The sequence below is a fragment of the Zootermopsis nevadensis genome, unplaced genomic scaffold (genome assembly GCF_977971745.1).
Source record: "Zootermopsis nevadensis isolate Lab colony 2312 unplaced genomic scaffold, Znev_1.0 Znev_ptg000021l, whole genome shotgun sequence".
In the NCBI taxonomy this organism is placed as follows: Eukaryota; Metazoa; Arthropoda; class Insecta; order Blattodea; family Termopsidae; genus Zootermopsis; species Zootermopsis nevadensis.
The window spans coordinates 17,161,572-17,179,377 of record NW_028259153.1 but is presented as its reverse complement, the minus strand read 5'-3'; the positions used below and the strand labels follow the sequence as shown (position 1 = coordinate 17,179,377).

The 17,806-nt window shown below is 38.7% G+C and overlaps 2 protein-coding genes and 1 long non-coding RNA gene across 4 annotated transcripts in view; 1 reads left to right on the top strand and 2 right to left on the bottom strand.

The window, feature by feature from the left end:
* The window catches only part of LOC147873207 (uncharacterized), a 43,060-nt gene extending 33,249 nt beyond the window's left edge, over positions 1-9,811 (top strand). The window contains exons 2-3 of the long non-coding RNA XR_015536033.1: positions 365-457; positions 9,674-9,811. This is a non-coding gene — a long non-coding RNA (uncharacterized LOC147873207). The remainder of the gene's footprint in view (positions 1-364; positions 458-9,673) is intronic.
* LOC110840720 (uncharacterized) lies at positions 465-10,346 on the bottom strand. 2 transcript variants are annotated; one of them, XM_087352236.1, is made up of 7 exons: positions 10,262-10,346; positions 6,516-6,600; positions 4,505-5,851; positions 3,809-3,917; positions 3,130-3,311; positions 2,580-2,678; positions 465-1,950 (listed from the first exon to the last, which is right to left on the bottom strand). In XM_087352236.1, exons 1-7 carry the CDS (start codon positions 10,277-10,279, stop codon positions 1,631-1,633), a joined length of 2,160 nt encoding a protein of 719 aa, XP_087208362.1. In that variant the 5' UTR covers positions 10,280-10,346; the 3' UTR covers positions 465-1,630. The 2 variants fall into 2 exon arrangements, with proteins under 2 accessions (XP_087208362.1, XP_087208361.1); XM_087352235.1 differs by lacking the exon at positions 10,262-10,346 and adding an exon at positions 9,754-9,842.
* Positions 10,347-13,795: 3,449 nt separating this feature from the next.
* On the bottom strand, positions 13,796-17,798 carry LOC147873206 (splicing regulator SDE2). The gene is made up of 6 exons (XM_087352557.1): positions 17,600-17,798; positions 17,004-17,118; positions 16,253-16,364; positions 15,612-15,781; positions 14,800-14,911; positions 13,796-14,228 (listed from the first exon to the last, which is right to left on the bottom strand). Exons 1-6 carry the CDS (start codon positions 17,795-17,797, stop codon positions 13,994-13,996), a joined length of 942 nt encoding a protein of 313 aa, XP_087208683.1. The 5' UTR covers position 17,798; the 3' UTR covers positions 13,796-13,993.
* Positions 17,799-17,806: the final 8 nt, after the last annotated feature.

Below are 17,806 nucleotides of genomic sequence, written 5' to 3'. Positions count from 1 at the left end.
CGATCTTGTTAAAAGTTTCATATTAAACTTCTGAACTGAATTTCGCAGTCAAGTGGAAAGAACTTGGAATTTATGAGGCCCCAGATTCAGTTTTCTACCGGGAGACCGCCTATCCTGACTGGATTTTCGTGTTTATCCTCAGTACCGCCAAGAAAATTCCGAAAAGTACCTTAAATGAGGCCGTGGCCGATTCCTTTCCAATTATTCGTCCTAACATTTTACGATATTTAGTGTGAACTACTGACAGCATTGTTAAATAAACGAAATAAGTATCTGTAATCTGATGATGATGATGGGAATAATAATAATATCAACAATAATAACAACAACCAGTTAATTTTCAGTGTATAAATTTTTGTTTCAGGATTGGTACTTCATGCTGCCTTCAACAGAGCCTCTATCCAAGGCAGAAAGAACTTGGCAGGTCAGCTGCAGTACGGAAAAAGGCAACGCACTGGTGAGTGGAATCTGTCAGATTTGTTTTTATTTTGGCGCCTATTATATTTCAGTAATACAAATGTACCGCCACGGTGGTCTAGCGGTTAGAACGCTGGCCTTGTAATCCTGGGGTCTCGGGTTCGATTCCCGGCGGTGCCCGAATTTATAACTTGTGTTGGGCAAGGCCGTGGTCTAGGCATCACGGAGTTTTCCTCCGGGGGCTTCCCCGGTTTCTCCGTGGCATCCCAACAAATACTCCATTCACACACAGAAGAAGGCAATGGCAAACCACTTCTGGATCATCTGCCAAGAACGTATATGAACAGGTCCCAGTCCGAGAAAAGGATGGAAGGATCCTGTTCATATGGACCTGTCGTCAGACAGAACACTAAATAAATAAAATATAAAAATACAAATGTGGCCTAATAACCCCACGTGATTGTTGTGTATCCAACACGTGACTTATTACTGTGTCGGAGGACTGTAAGGAAATCAAGTGTTGGTTGTTTGAGGATGTTTCTACATTTTGGAATCGTAGGGCCTGCAATTCCCCGTTATACAATTGTGTTACATTTCAAAGTAATGTTTTTTTCTAAGTTTCAAACATTTTATATATTACATAAATAACTACGATCACAAAACAGAACACTTAACTCAGCTTAGATTAACTACGTATTATATTCGTATTGCCATAAGTTAAAATAACTTAATATAGTTATAATAAATATTAGAATGATCTCATTTGAAATCTTTTCGTTGATTTAACGTGTGCAATTACATTCAACACAGTTCTTTAAATTGGAACTACAATATTCATATTGAACCAGTACAATAATTGAATCCTTCCTGAATTTGTCGGACTCAGTTCTACATTTGAGATATCAGGTTTCAATCCAAAGTTGGGATCATCCCAGCCGATTGTAAACAAAGTACATGGCCCTTGGTGCAATGTCAAATGCCGAAATTTCTCTGCTTCAAGAAGCCATTTGCAATTTATTTCAATAATCACAGCTTTTCGAGAGAACAGTCTGACAACACTGGTATAGTAACGTTAAAAGCAAATATCATGTTTGTTTGTTTAATTTAACCCTTGGCCTTCGGACAGGTCTCAAGCGGGATTCGAACTCTTAATCTGTGTTCTAGCGGTCCTGTCTTCGTAACGGGACTTTTTAATTTGTTACTGTTTACAACACTACGGCTCCATGTTGTCAAGTATCCAGTCCAGGTACGCGGGTATGTCAGTGTAGACGCCGGGCAGATTCTCGGAGCCACAACGCCGTGCCCCAAATGAGACTACCCCCAAGAGAAAGTAGCGCTGGAATTCGTCTTCGCCTCGCATCAGTGGCCCTCCGCTGTCGCCTTCACAGGAGTCACGCCCCTTCTCACCCCCTGCGCATATTTGACCCAGCCCAAGTTGGGTACCCGTCCGTTCGGCGAACACCTTGGCGCAGCTGACTGGTGGCACTACAGTCACTGTCGCCCACTGCAAGACGGGACTCGAACTGGCGACTCCTGAAAAATCAAGTTTCTATAACTGGGTTTTAATCATCTTCAGAATTATGTCTCGTTTTAATTGCTGCACCAAAGGTTCATTCGCCACCAAAAATTAACTCCACGGAGCAGAGTCTGATGTTTGCTGAGTTTGGAATTTCCTCACCTTTTGTGGAACCGGAAGGTTTATTACCATGTCCACAAGAGCAAACCAAAGGATTCGCTTCTGAGGCAGACGACTCCAGTCCAGATTTTCATATCGTATTTTTATGACGAATTTTCAACATTATCCTTCCATGTGGTCCCTTCCCCTTTATGTTTTGGGACTGATTTTTTATACGTTTCTGATGACTTCTTGCAGAAATTATCAAACACGTTCTGAGATCCACAAGGCCATTAATCACAGTCTGGAAGGTTTCTGACTATTATGCTTTATAATGTGTAAAATTGTTGTTTTGGACTTATCCATAGTCTAAATTGTAAAATTATAAAATTTCGGAAGCTGGATTCTGCTTTCTTCATCAGGAAAAAAAGATGGGGAGTGAAGAAGAGAGAAAACCCATTAGCTGGAACTCGTAGTTTTGCTAGCTTCATGCATTGCATCAATGCAGGGAGAGTAATTACGTGGTGAGCATTAAAGCAGGTGTTACCTAAGTCTGTAGCTCCCCATCCTGCTACAAAAGACCTCAGACCGGTGTATGTCTTGTTCCTGAGAGAATCGAACGGCAAGCATATTGGGCTGACGTATGCTAAATAAAGCAGAAAAATATTTTATAGTTCTAATTATTTTGTGAAATTTCGTCGCTTCATTTTGTTGTTTTAAAATAATTTCACTACTGCCTCTGTTTTAATTAATTTTATGTCGGAAATTACATTAAAATGTACTAAATGTTTTGAAGCTATCAAAACCAATGTCTGTTTTTTTTATAAAAGCTTAATTTAAAAATGTTTTTGTTTTATATATATTTGCGTAACTTTGAAAACTTTTAATGAAATGAGTTTACAAACTATCTGAAAAGAATATAAGTTCCCCAAAGTACAGCATAAATATATACATTGTGTGCAAGACTACCTTCTAAGAAAAATGTATCTGTTTTGTGACTTTAGCTTTAATTTTTTCGCAGCCAAGAACAATTATTATAGTGTAGTCCAGTTTAAATATTAATCAAGCAACCGTTTTAGAAATATAATAGATCTTACGTGTGATGTTGACGGGTTTGTCAAGGCGAATAAGGGCCAAATCGTTTCTGAATTTAGGTCTGTCATAGTCCTTATGCACTTTTACGACAGTAGGGCTGAAATCTTGAACTTCATCGGCGCATTCAGACTGGTCGCAGTCGGGGTCTGTCCTCTCGTCCAACTCTCCCAGGCGAACAGACGCCCTACAGAGACACAAGAGCGTCACTGTTTATTTCTCCGTACAATCACCAAATTGTACTCCCTATAACATCTGTAAAAGCTATCTTTAAAATAAGAGTTAAGTATAAATTATAAAGCTATTTGTCATGCAATTTTCTCAATTCCCAGTCAGTTTCGTGTAGCAGTAAAGCTGGAGAGTGAGTTCGTTAACGAAAAAGTTTCTTCGAAAACGAACCATGTCGAATGGCCAACGAGATCACCGGACCTCTGTGAGGAACCCTATTTCATCTCCAACTGTCCTGACGTTATTTATAGTGGTTTTCCTCAGGCTCCCTTTGCTAACTCCGGCATAGTACCTTGACGTGGGCTACGACCACTTTTTCAGCTGTCTTAACTACTCACCATTCATGATTATCCCACATTTCATTCGACGCCATGTAAACTACACAACAGCGTCGTTAAATAACCAAAGAATAAGCATCTCACTATTTCTCGGGAACATCCTCTGACCCCCACTTACAGTCGCAGTCCGCCGGGAAGGTTGATAACACAGTGCGCTGCAGTGATGACGTACCGATCGTTGATTAGGGAACCTCCACACCGGTAAAAGAAGGTGTCAGAGCCGGAACCTGCCACAAACAGGATACACGTATATCAGACGCATGCGTGGAGATGCTATCGCCAAGCGGACACTAACGCGGATCCAGGGCTAATTGTAATACGTGGAGGTTGTGACCTTCGTATTACTTATCGACATGTTCACACAGTCACTTCCGTTTGACACGGGTCAAGGTCGCGTGTCGTTCTGTGATATAATAGTGCACGCTGGCTGCGTCTTCAAATTCATTACAAGTTACGGAAGCATGAGGCTAATGCCCCTCGCCCCGCCGTCATAAGCCTCCCAGTAAACCAATTTTAAGAATGTAATATTGAGAAGCAGGGCCATTTGTTTGGATTATTTTCCAGCGGACGTGAGTCACAATAACAAATACAATAGAAATCTTAAGCTGTTTTGTCATTATTATTGGTCGTAATAAATCAGTGACGACTTATTCGGCACAAGAGGAGAAATTTGTTCTTTCAGTCAACTGCGGATGGTAGAAAGTACGACGCGAAATAGTAAATAATGCGTTTGGAATATCTGTGTACCCAAATGTAATGTGGTTTTCGGGTTCATTTTATTCTTACATTTAAATGAATCAGGTATTTTACTCACGTTTGTATCCAATTCGGGACATCCAAGGGTATGCCCCAAGAACTGCATTTTTTCCACCAACGATGCGCTCACCTAGTGACACGCCACATTCATCAGTTGGTAACAGTCGACGTTTCCACTGTCTTCCGGCGGAACCCGCGTCACTGTCACTTGGGACGATCTTCATCTCAGGGCTTGGCGGTGTCTTTTTTGTGTCGCTGGGACTAAATCTCGGAGGCAGAACTGTGTGGCTCTCTTCATGAAAATGTTGATCTTGATTGAAATGATTATGTTGATAAGGTTTGAATCCAAACCCGTCTTGATGCGCTCCAACAGAGGGTTGTGTGTGAGGTTCAGACGGATTAAAAGTATGCTTTCTGGGATCGTATCCATAATTTGGAGTAGGTGGATGGTTAACACCAGGATATGACTGTTGGTGATTCGAATAGCCGTTAGTGGCATAGAGCGATGGGTCTTTCTGGGGCTGAAAGCCGCCTTCGACTGTTACAGTCGGATTGTGGTTTGAATGCATCCCGTTGTTATGGCTTGAGTAGTTTTCTTCAGGACTGTACCCACGTCGGTCACTTTCATATGAATCATAAGGCGTTCTTCTGCCCCAGTGACCAGAAGGTACGTATCTGTGCGGGTAATTTGGTGTAAATATGGGGTGGCCAGACTGCGGATACAGTTCAGGGGAGTTGTTTGGATAATGTTGGCTGCCTTCATGACTGTAAGCTGGATCAGCTTGTGTCTTTACAAAATAATCTGGAGTCGCTGGTATGCTGGACATGAAATTTGGTCTAGTGGAAGTATTTGGAGTACCTTGTACTGAAGTACTTGGTGTCACAAAACTATTATCTTGCATACCCAATCGTGTGTCCTGATAAAACACGTTATTACTATTTGGTTGTCCAGTTTCTTCGTCAGTTTTGCGTCTGGTTGCAGAATTCAAATACCTGGCAGTTGTTGTGTGATAATACACACCTGGTGTGTGGTAAGGGGTCGGACTGAGGTTTATCCGTGGCTCCACTGTAGTTACATGGTTGCATTTTGCCTCAGGGTAAGGCCCAGATGTTGGGAAGTAACTTGTATCTACGTGGCGGTATATGGGCAGCTGGTTACAACACACAAGGGGGCAGAATCCTTTGAATCCACAAGTGACACGTCTTAAATCCTCGGACTGTGCTGGATAACGGGCCAACGTTTCAAGGAACTCAGGACAAAGCGTCGCTTCAATGCAACTGCAGGGTTCTGATTCCAGTCTGGAGAGAATTTCTGGTTGAAAAGTGAAGGGTGTTGCATGAACGTCCGGCCATCTTTCGGTCCTAAATTTTGAATTTCCCGCACCTGACCTTTGCCATGGAACCACTAAAAGAAAAGGCATATACACATCTTATATTAACTATAGAAATTCACGACAAGTAGCAGTCATCATAACTCACGCTTTATATTTGGTGGAGCGGCTAACTCCACACGGTTGTTGCAGTCTGCTCAGTTCTTGTTAACAAATGTTGGCAGATTACTTTAAGTAAACGTATTAGATTGAATATGAATGATTAAACTGATTCCTTTGGAACTGCTGTCTGTTTTGTGTGATGATTGTCAGAGGAAAACCGAAGTACTCGGAAAATATCTTGCCGCAGTGTTTTTGTAAATCGCATTGAAAGCACAACATTTTTAAAATTCATATATAAGCTGAACACAGAATCCAGTCAAACGCGGACTCCTCCAGATGCCTCCATAGGCGCCACCATAACCTCGTTTGTTCGTGTTTTCTACTTCTTACTGTTCAGAATCATATTTCCATCTCATTTGATATCTTGTGCAGTTGAGATAGCATCATTAAATAACGTGAGAGAGGTGTGTAATGAAATAAGCAAAGAGTGTGGGTAATAAAGTGACGCCTCATTTCCACAGTGCTTGTGCTGTAAAGAAACTGGATTGCATCGGCGAAGATTTTGGTTTTCAAATTACCACTCCTGCAAATGAAAGTACCTCACTTTGTATATTAACAGATCAGAGTGGTACTCACCAGTGTTAGTTACAGCCAGAATGTTAGAAATGACTGTACACGCCAAAACGGCAACACTACATATCATGGTGCCATCGGACTTCATCTGAAAACAAAGAATTCAATATTGTCCATCATTCTGAGATTACATTCGCCCAAAAATTGCCCGTGATAACGTGATAGTCTGTATTACTTCGAATATTACTTTTCAGTAGAAAAATGTATTCCCCTCTGTTTACAAAACGAAATTCAATAGATTAGCTGCATATTCGGAGGTGTTATTCTTATTGTTTTTGTTTGTCTGTACAGCAGTTGCAGGAAAGGAACACGCAGATCGTACATTTTCTGTTTAGACAACATCCATTTTTCACGTGCCACTTCAGAATGTGTTTGTCTTTCATAAAAGTGTAGTTTAATTGCAGTACGAAGCAATGTTACAATGGTCACACGATGAACCGCTTGGTAAATCTAGACGTATTTGGGAAGAAAATATCAAAATATAAGAAACATGAAAAACGTGAAGGTTTGGGTTAAATTCATCTGGTTTTCGCTCCAGCCAGCAAGAAGTTGTTAAGCAGATTGTTGAAGTTTACGGACGCCTTCCGAATTAATCTTATATTTTCAAAATTCGTAACTTATATCGTTGATAAAACGTCTTTCAATAAACAAAGGGACGAACGACACAGACATCTATGTATAAGCTAAATCGTTTAAATGTCACGAATTTTTCTGTATTTAACGGAAAGCGATGGTTGAAACTTCACACACGCGTTCGAAATTTAGTTGTCCAATTCGGGACACGTATAGGGTAGTCAGTATGCCGTGACCTATTAGGAAATCGCTTTCTTCTGAGAGAATCACCGTGACTCGAAGGCGGATAAAATTAACTTTTTAGTTGTAATTTTGAAATCGTTAAATTCTTACAGCGTTATCCTTCATTACTGCACGAAACAAACTCATTAATGAGAACTGGTTGGTGCGTTCCCCCCTTCCGCCCCCCCCCCCCCAAATCATCTACCACACAGCCTCAACTCTGTTTACGCAACATTCGAGACGACCTGCCATGGGTCAGTAACACGACAGTTTTATTCTAGGCAAATATCCATTTATAATAGTATCTTGAATTAGGCAATCCGCTTCCTTCCATATCCTTTCCGAGTCATTGTTCATTGACCATCTTCTTATTCGAATGACAGCATTTTTCCAAATCTTTGACTACTCACCATTCATGGCCATTTTATAATCTCATTAGCCTAGTATAGTCAGTTTGAGAGAGCGTCATTAAATCGCCTAAGAATTAATCAATTTACGGTGGGAAGGCGAAATAGTAACTACAAGATTGGGCCAGACAAAGACTAATGGCGCCTGGTAACTTAAGAGTTTCGAAATCGTCGGCTTGTGATTAAGAATCCTCGCTCCGCTCCTCAGCGGTTTACCGCAAGTACGAATGGCACTTTGCCTCTCACGGTTTAAAATTCAGAGGAAACACATATACATCGTGCTGAGACCACACAGCGCGGTAACTCCTTCTGCAAGCGTCTCACTCTGTCAGTTTTGACAATCGATATCAAATCAAATCACGAAAATCGAATCTATGTGTCATAAATATTTTTTTTTCGTAGCGACGTCAAGATTTCGTTATAAACCAGTAACTAAAATTAACTTTACTCCAAGACTAGCCAAGTCATAAATGCCCCTAATTTAGAACTGAGGACATAGTATTATGCTGCTTGTTAAGAGCTAAGGGACGGTGACAGATAAAATGACATAGTTACGGGGGGGGGGGGGGGGGGGGACACCGAAGGTCTCAGTAACACTTGTTTCAGTGCCCCTAAATACCTCACGGATCTTTCTTGTCCCCTGGGACTGAACCCGGGTAACCGCCAAGAAGCTGTTTCAAATAATGTAGGACTTTGGTTATTGTACTTAGTTTATTGGTATGCAGACGATCATATAAAAGTTCTTACTTAGCTTTATCCTTCCAGTAGATAAACTGGTGGTTGATAAGAAAATTGTAAAGTAAATTGTAACGCGAACGAGACTTTGGAACAGTCCTCAGATGTGTTTGCATGGATGTGGGTGACGAAATTGTTGACTCGGGCTAATATTAAAGCCGAGCTCCGAGAAATGAAATTCCTCAAATGTACCACTAAAGACGATGATAATTTGCTTTCAAAGTAGGCCATCACATTTGATAATACGCAATTGATTTAATGTGTACTATTTCAAGGCAGCATAATTTCGATTTAAAACTCATTCTCTCCATTATCCTTTTAATATATTTTTTCAGGTAGATACATTATTGTCTCTGCTTTGTTTTAAAGTGTCATAAAACCTTCTTGTATTAAAACTACTAAATGAACGTCACGGCACAGAGGTTAACTATCCTACTATGTATTTGGGAGGTCCTAGGGTCGAATTTTGTTCCGAAAACTGACTGACTCATGAACTTCCAGACTTCATCAGTCCTTCCAGGCAGAATCCAGGACAGTGTCTTTAAATGGGCCACGACCGCTTCCTTCCAAATTCTTCCCAATTCATCATCCATAATCATTCCACGCTGTTTAACACACGCACGGTAAGCAAAATCCACTGATCGAACATGGTGGTGCAGTGCTTTGCATTCGTACGTCGTATTATGGAAGGACCATATTCAAATCTCAATCACAAGACCGGCTATCCTGATTGCGGTGTTCGTGATTTTACTATGGCTTCCCAGGCACATACCAGAATTGTGATGGGAAAAGCATGGCGAAGTCCCGCGCAGCTGGCGTGTCGCAGAGCGTGTTCATCTCGAGAATTGATGACCTGATTTCTATTAAATTCAATATTGGAGAATTTTACGAAAAACTGCTGAAGCACTTTTAATTAAGATCGGACAGTTTTAACGACCATTTTACAAAAGAGCGTACATACTTTTTGAATAAGGTTGCATAAACTGACTTTTCATCATACCTGAGTAAAAAAGTGAAAAATGATTTGCATAAATGCATTTTGACTTACTTCAGTAAACGTGTACTGTTATATAAAAAAGTTAAAATTTATTATTATGATCAAGCATGACGTCATCTGCAGTTAAATTCAATTTTCGTTCACCGTTACTGTTTGCACGTCGTGCTGGAATATCACCACAAAATAGGCCACTACAACATCATGTCGCGTTCTTTTCAATTTATTAGGTACAATCGTTCGACGCTGTATGTCCAATGCAGTTGAGAAAGCGTTGTTAAACGGAGCACTACACAAGTACTGGACCTACCTCAGAGCGGCCTCCCTCAGCTAAGTGCTGCATACACACTGGGGCGCGCGCGGCGATGTCTGGCTGTCAGAAGTCATCGCCTGAGTCTATTTTGTAATCAGGAGTCGTACAAGAATTCTCACAACTTGGCCGATCAGAACTTAACACACAATGGAATGGTACGTGGTAAGATAATATATTTTTGTAATCCGACTGAATCATCTCTGTTCCCCACCTCCGGGTATTTCCCACCCATAAAATGGGCAATGGTATCTGACCCTGTAAACTGTCTTCGGGGTCATTCCCGCCCTGTTCTTTCCCGCTACGTCCTGTTAGCTCCACGTCAGTTTCCGGTCAAGTAATTTCTGTAGCGAGCTGTCTTTGCCACACGCAAGTTTATGCTCGTGGTCCTTGCTTGGAAGATGTAAACAAAGACGCTTCCCATTTAGGCCAGTTGCCTAGCCCCCGTCTCAGATGTCATTAGAATTCCTTTGTTCCGCCCTCACACCGGGACGGAGGCAGTACTCACCTTTGAAACGTCGGTCATTTTCTACGAGACTACACGGCACAATAACACTGTCATCTCCAATAATATTTCAAGTGCAAAGTTACAATGGTTATGTATCGTTACCAAATCGAAAATATTTTTCACGTTCGTCATTCTCCTGTGTTCCATTTTAGACCTCAAATATGGTTTCTAAAAAGTGACGTCTCTTTTGAGAAAAGACTTGTATTAATATCCTTGTCAGACTTCTGTATGTGATTATACGTAAGCCATTATCTGCATTTCTAGCATTTCCCGACAGTGCTTGTTCTATGTTCGTACTCAGCTGCCGGAATATCAAGGTTTATCACGCTTTTGTCATTCTTGTCACATGAAGAATCACATGTCCAGATTCAGAACAATGGACAATGAATCGGTGTGGACTTCCTAGAGCTTGGTGGCCGGTAATTAAAGTGCCTATCTTAACGCTGTGCTGAGCTCGACCGTCCCCACTGTATTCGTGTCTGTGCTCAGAAACGTCAGAGATTTCTTCCAAATAAATCAACAAGATAGTGGCAGGAATCACATTAGATTTTTGTCCATAATCAAAAGATAACTCAAGCTAAAATTTACTTCATTTTGTTTTTCTGTTGGATCTGTTAATGTAACAGATTGGATGGGATTCAGTCTGACTTCTTGCCGTCTTAAAAGTCAGTTGTCTTCGGATAGAAAGTAAAGTGGTGGATTGGTCAGTCCACATGCGTAAATTGGTGACAGGGTTTGGATGTCGTTAGCTGTGAAACAGGCCTTTAATGATTAAATGATAATTGATTTATTGAATGCCAGATGTAAGTGCGTGTACAGACGTTTTGCGATACGTGTGAGGCATTTATTTTGAAAATGTTTCAAATTTACAGAAACATTTTGTGTGACAAAATGAAGTAATATGCCAAGACGGGAATGAATCTAAATCTAAAACCGGTTCAGTAACAATCGTTATTCGCGATTTTGAACATACAACATACGAAACCAATTTATTGAATCTTTTTTTTACCTCAAACTATAGTTACAGAATAGAAATTTGATTAAAGGCTAACAACTAAGTAATGGAAATATTAAGACATTAGGATAATATGTGTCTTTAATTTTTTCGTAAGCAGTTTTATTATTTTAGTACAGTTTATAATAAGAGTATGTCAGGCAAAGAAGGAATGCTTTCGTTAGCGAAATATGAACACAATTCATTTTTCCACTCCACCGCTTACAAAATGGAACTGTAGATTTCAGTACTGATTATTACTTTTGAACATTATGTTCCCGGGTACAATAACATGTTCCATTACTACGCCACTAATTTCATGAAATCTTATGAACTGTCTGTGATGAAACAGTTGTTCCATACGCTCTTGTAATCAGTATCGTCCTTGGCACATGAATCGTGAATCACTGTATTATTAGACAGGCCTACTCAGACCATGAACCCGCAGAATATCGTAGCAGTTCGTTAATGGTAATATTTCAGAGGAAGACTACCGGACGTGTGATGATGGCTTTCAAAATCCCACTTTCATGCTGTCGTGATTTCTACATGTTGCATCCACATGCAATTGCACATTATTACAAAAGTCCTGATTTCGCATAAATATTCACACGTGCATGAGCTGTAACTGAAAAATAAATTATTACTGGGAAAAGGGGCCCTACAACTCCACAAGTTTCATTGGACAGTTGCTTTCAGCACAACAAAGTACATATATACGAATCTTATTACTTATTTACGTATTTATTAAAGATATCAGTGAAGATTATTGTGCTTAAAATGGCAAATGGTGTTACTGTATCCATATGGGATATATATCAGCATTTTCGTGAATTATACTAAAAGTAGGCCTCATTTTTATATAACATTAAATAATGTGAGACATCCATGAAGATTCTGGAACATTGCACCATGTAGTCTTGTAGAATTTGACCAACATTTCACATGTGCATTCTGCCTCAATTATCGGGGTGATGAGACAGACATATCTATAAGCAGTTTTTGGTGATGAGCAGGCAGTGTTAACTTCCAAGGCCATTACCTGGAACAATGCAACTGACTTCTTCCATTGTCCTTGTGCATCTGAACTATCTTTAGTGTAAAATCTCAAGATATGTGTACCAACTATCTCTGTCACAAACGCAAACTTACCAGTAGGAGAAAAATATTTGACATTTCTCTAGCCACTTACCCTATTAATGCAGTTTGTGACTGCAGATTTCTGTCTTCTGGGTTGTTGCACTGTGTAGTCTGGTCGATGTTAACCAACGTTACAGAGGTCTTTCAATCGCGCTGATGACGGAGGCAGTATGACCTCTGAAACGTTGGTAAACATCCACCAGACCACACAGTGCAACAACCCAGAAGACAGAAATCTTCAGACTCACCGCTGTGAAAACCTCAAATCTTACAGTTTGTTATTACCTGCAGCAGATGTAATTTTATGGGCTTCTCTTTGCACAGGGTCAATAGTAATTATGAGCATTGCAGCCATTACAATGTCCCAGTCCCTACAAGTCAAAAGCTTTATAAATTGTGAGTAGACTTAAGAATTGAAACATTTGGTCACAGATGTATATTGGGCTATGTTGATTCTAGGATCATTCACTATTTAATGAAGCTTTAGCAACTGCACTGGATATTTAGGGTGTAATAAGATAACCATGTATACTGCAGCAGAATGGTTGGGGTAGGAAGCAATTATTCATTCATTTATTTTATTTTATCCTGTAGATCAAAATATATTTATATAGGAGCTTTTCCTCCAAGTATATCTTCACAGTGTGGTGCTTAGACATAAGGGCAGTTTTATACACCAAACCTAAAAATGAACTTAAAAGTGAACTTTATTGATATGAGTGCAATGTGAAACACAGTGAATTTTTTGTCATACAAAATATGATTTTAGGCATGTTAACATTCCTGCAGAACTCCTGTTAAAATCACTCCATGTGTCTTTATGTACACCTGAAACAACTGAGGAATAGTTAAAATGTTATGTTGCGAGAGTTTTACTAAATTTTTGAAAAGTTCCAATTTTGGCCAAAATTGGACAATAATAAGACCCTACATGAGGGCCTGCACATTTCTGCACTCTGAAGTATCTGGGTGGGAAATTTCCTGGCCATTCACAAAGGTCAGATTCTGGCAAGTGTGCCAAAATTGTTATACTATGCATACATTCCCTACCTTGTTAATAAACGAAATCCGAATAGAGGACTCTTTAAAAATGCATCTTTCTTTGCATTTTGTGAATTCCACATTTGTTTGTTCGGTTCAAATAGGAAGTTTTGTTCTCCATAAACTTCTCAAGATGAAGTCAAGTTCAAAGAAACAATCTTTCTTAAAAAACATGTCTAGATAATCTGTACCTTCCAAATAAAATACAATTCTGAATGCTGTTACTGGTATGTTATTTTTGGAGTTATTACTGCAGAAGAAAGCAGTAGCATTGCCCTTTGTTTAGTAGACTTAAATGGAACTATTAATGGATCAAGGAACTGAGTTTATGTACTGATAACCACAACAGAAAGGCAAGATTTAAGCAAGTTTTATATTTATTGATAGAACAGGTTTATTTTGCTAAAAGATCATACACTTGACTAAAATATTTACAGATATTCTTTATCACAACAAATAGAAAAATACAGCCACCACAGCAAATGCTTGAATTTTTCAAGAAGGCCTCTGCTCCATGGAGTTCGTCACGACTTATGTGGTGTATGAGTAATAGGAAATCATTTTCTTGCTGCTTCTACTGCGATCTTACAGCTATCCTCTGTCGCATCCTTCGATTCCCCATCTTTAGAGTTCTCACTTGAAGTGAATTCATCTAGAGTAGCCACAGCATCACAAGTCACCCTATTATTTATCATAACTTCTCTTCCATTGCCTGAAGTTCCCGGCTGAATATCACTACCAGAATCATCACTGTCATCTGAGAGGCTTAAGCCTTCCTCATCAGCATCCAACCTGTAACAGCAAAGCCAATGTAGCATCACATATAAAAGCATGCACTGTTGTAGTGCTCTATTCTGGAGTTTCAAATGTGAAGATTTGAAGTGACTATTACCAACAGCACGTGCCTTTGTAACATGCCATCACAGAAATTTCTCATACAAGTTATAATGATGTATCAGTTACCATCATCACAACAAAATATTTCACATGGATACCAATGTTCTTATAAAAAAAATACTCTACAACATTTGTAATTCAACACTACAAATGCCACATTATAAATCATCAACTACAATCATATCAAATATTTTGTGAGGACAATGTTTTATTTCAAATAAAAAATGTCACCACACAAAACATACAGACCCCACATTCAATTGCACTAGTATTGCTCCTTATGACAGAAAGTTAAAATGTAACAAGATGGGGTAGGTCTCCAATGACAGAAGTCCTGTTTTGAATGCATAAACAAACCTTATGTTTAAACTCCCTACTATATCAGATTATAGAAACCTCATTATGAACTGTTTTAGCTCTGACTGGCTGTGGGACTCTGAAATGAGTACCTCTTCTTCACACTTACCATAAGCATCCCTTCTCCTTCTTCTTCTTTATTGTTTCCATTGCAGTGTCTGTTGCTTTTCGTTTCTTGCTACACTCTGTACCTCTATTATTCTCTGTTGCAACCCTGAAACCTAAATAGCAATACGAACTATTATAAACAATATTTTAAAACTTGGAATCCTGATGCTCTTGGAATAGTACACCAGGCTTCCAAAGACACAATCCACAGGTTCAAACTCTGACAGAACCTACCCAGATATTTTTTGTGTATAGATGGAATGTCCGCTCTACACCAAAACCCAGAGAATGGGAATATAAAAAACACCAAGCGTTCACTACCGTTCAGCATGGAATGCTGAACGGCAGCTCATATCTGCTAGTATCCTGTCTTTCAGAGCAGTCATATTTGTGTGATGGGTGTTCCAACCCCAAAATTGAATTACTTTACCTTCCCAGGAACTAGAGTTCCAAATGAATTAATTTACTAATTGTTTCAATTATCACTTTAAATTATTAGGATGTCAGGTGTATCTCAGAGTGCATTTATAAAACCTGTAGCCACAGGAATTTCCAGTGTTTTAAACTAATATAACTTTTTCTATTAAATATTGCAAATGCCACTATCAGCAGAAACCAAGTACAGAAGAAGAAGTAAAAAAGATACAAAATTTGCCACTTCAAAGATTCTATCTCTTTTCAATACTGTAAAGTATATTTTGTTGGTTCGTTAAATAATTTAAAGTCAACTTAACTGCTCTGGTTTTGAAAGCTGTCTACTAATCCATTTGCTTAAATTGTCAATTTCAGTAATGATTTTATCTGAGCTCATACCTTGTTCAACAGCATCACTGATTTTCTCTGTCAGTTCGGAGCGTTCTTTTTCATAAGTCTGATCATGGAAGTTGTGTTTCAGTTCCTCTCGAAGTCTTTCCAGCTTTCTTCTTTTACGCTCCTTTGCCTCCTGTTCTCGTTCTGCTTGCTGCGCTATCCAATTCTTTAACCTAAATGATACAACACTTCCTTCATACAATATAGATTTTTGATGTCTGGGCATTTGGTTTGGTAAAATAGATGCCAAAGTGTGTGACGTGACAATGCTATGTCACCTACAGAGATCAAGGAAATGAACTTGGAGAGATAAAAAAATCTCAGCCATGACAGCTGGCCTCTGGCTAAAGTTGTGTAATATTGAGTTTTTAAATACATTATGGAAGTGAAATTTAACATCTATATGCCACGTCACATCCAAATCATATCCACCTGGAGATCTAAAGGCAGTTTTAAGTACAAAGACTTTATAATTTTCAGTGACTAAACCACATGATTCAGTAATAATAAATAACAAAATTTTTATTCTACAGATGGCTATGATGAAGAGCAGAGATCACATACAATGTTACAATGTGCTCAAGAGTTAAAATATAATATATATAATGTGATTCTATCACAGATTCATTTCCATCATATCTCACCTCTTCTCTTCATTGATATCTCTCAGCCTCCTGCCACTAAGATCTCGACATGCCTCCCTGTTTGTTGTCTTTTCAATTTGTGCTCCAATAGCACGCAACATAGACCCAAAACCTGAAGCAGAACAATAACAGAATGTCATGGGTGACTTAGAATACAATTATTTTAACAGCCAAGAACTATTTTATACAGGTATTTCAGATAGAATTTGGAATATTTCAAACTTCAACATGAAACTTCTCACTACAGTGAGCCAAGTTATATGATAACAATTATTATTATTGGTTTATGGTGAAGAAAGCAGTACAGTAATGTTTCAAGTACTTGCAGATTTTGTCCAGTATGATTCAAAATACAAATTCAGGAAAATCTGTGAGTATCAATGTCAAAAAAGACTGAAACATCTACATTTTTCTGCAAAGTAACAGCTGAAATAGATACATTTTCTTTATATAATGTCAAAATTATAAAGAAATGTTTTGTATCTAAACTAATCTACAGACAATGCAACAGCTGCATTAAAGTACCATGGCTGTTCAAGGATGTTAATATTGTTATGATAAAAAGAAACATTCCATAAAGAATCAAGTTTTGACATTTCTGCTTGCCTTAAAAGTTTATAACAAGAAAGAAAATTGCATATTTCAGAAAGTCTGGCCTATAAAAGCCTGTAAAATTAATATACAGTGTGGAGACATTATAGCATGTAAAATGGCAATATTTTAGGAAAAAGATGTTTTGTATATAGCTCACCTCCTTTACCTCCAACAAGTCGTGGGATGGCATGAACAACACCATTTGTAAGAATAGTGCTGTCTGACACTTGTTTACCATTGTATAATAAGTATATGTCACTTTCATCAAAACCCTAGGAAAAAAAGAAAGTTTCAACCATTTAAAAAGTATAGACCTACGTTTCTAGGTACAAATTAACTCTTACAATCAAAGACACTGTTGCAGACAAATTTTAAGTGAAATATGGCAGTAAAAAGAAATTAGAGATATGTGTGTAGTACTGTGTCTGAAATAATGGCACTTAAAACACAAAAAGAATGCTACTGTCATCCAACTGTAAGACACGTCCATACCATTGTATTTTATATTAATCTATAAGTTGGATCGTCTGTGTTAGCAACCACAGATAAAATCAAATGTAATGACAGGTTAGAAAACTCGGCATGTGAGAATAGTTACGTTAGGGTTAGTAACTAGAATAACTTGGCAACCGATATTCAGACTTGGCTAAAAATGAGCATCGTATTGTAAAGTTACTGGTAATACCCTAGAAAACGTTAAATTTTTGCATGAGATATAACAGAACACCACACATGTACAAAGATTAATCTTACCCAAGCAGCAAGTACGTTGCCCTTAATTTCATACGCAGACACACTATAACTGTCAATTCTCAGGGGTTTGCCCTTTAGAAATGGACAAGAAACAAATAACATTTTTATAAAATAGCAATGGCTTAACAGTTTCAAGATCTCTGTAGAACAAATATCCAACTGACAATACCAACAAAAACAAATCACCATCAATACCATAGGTAATAC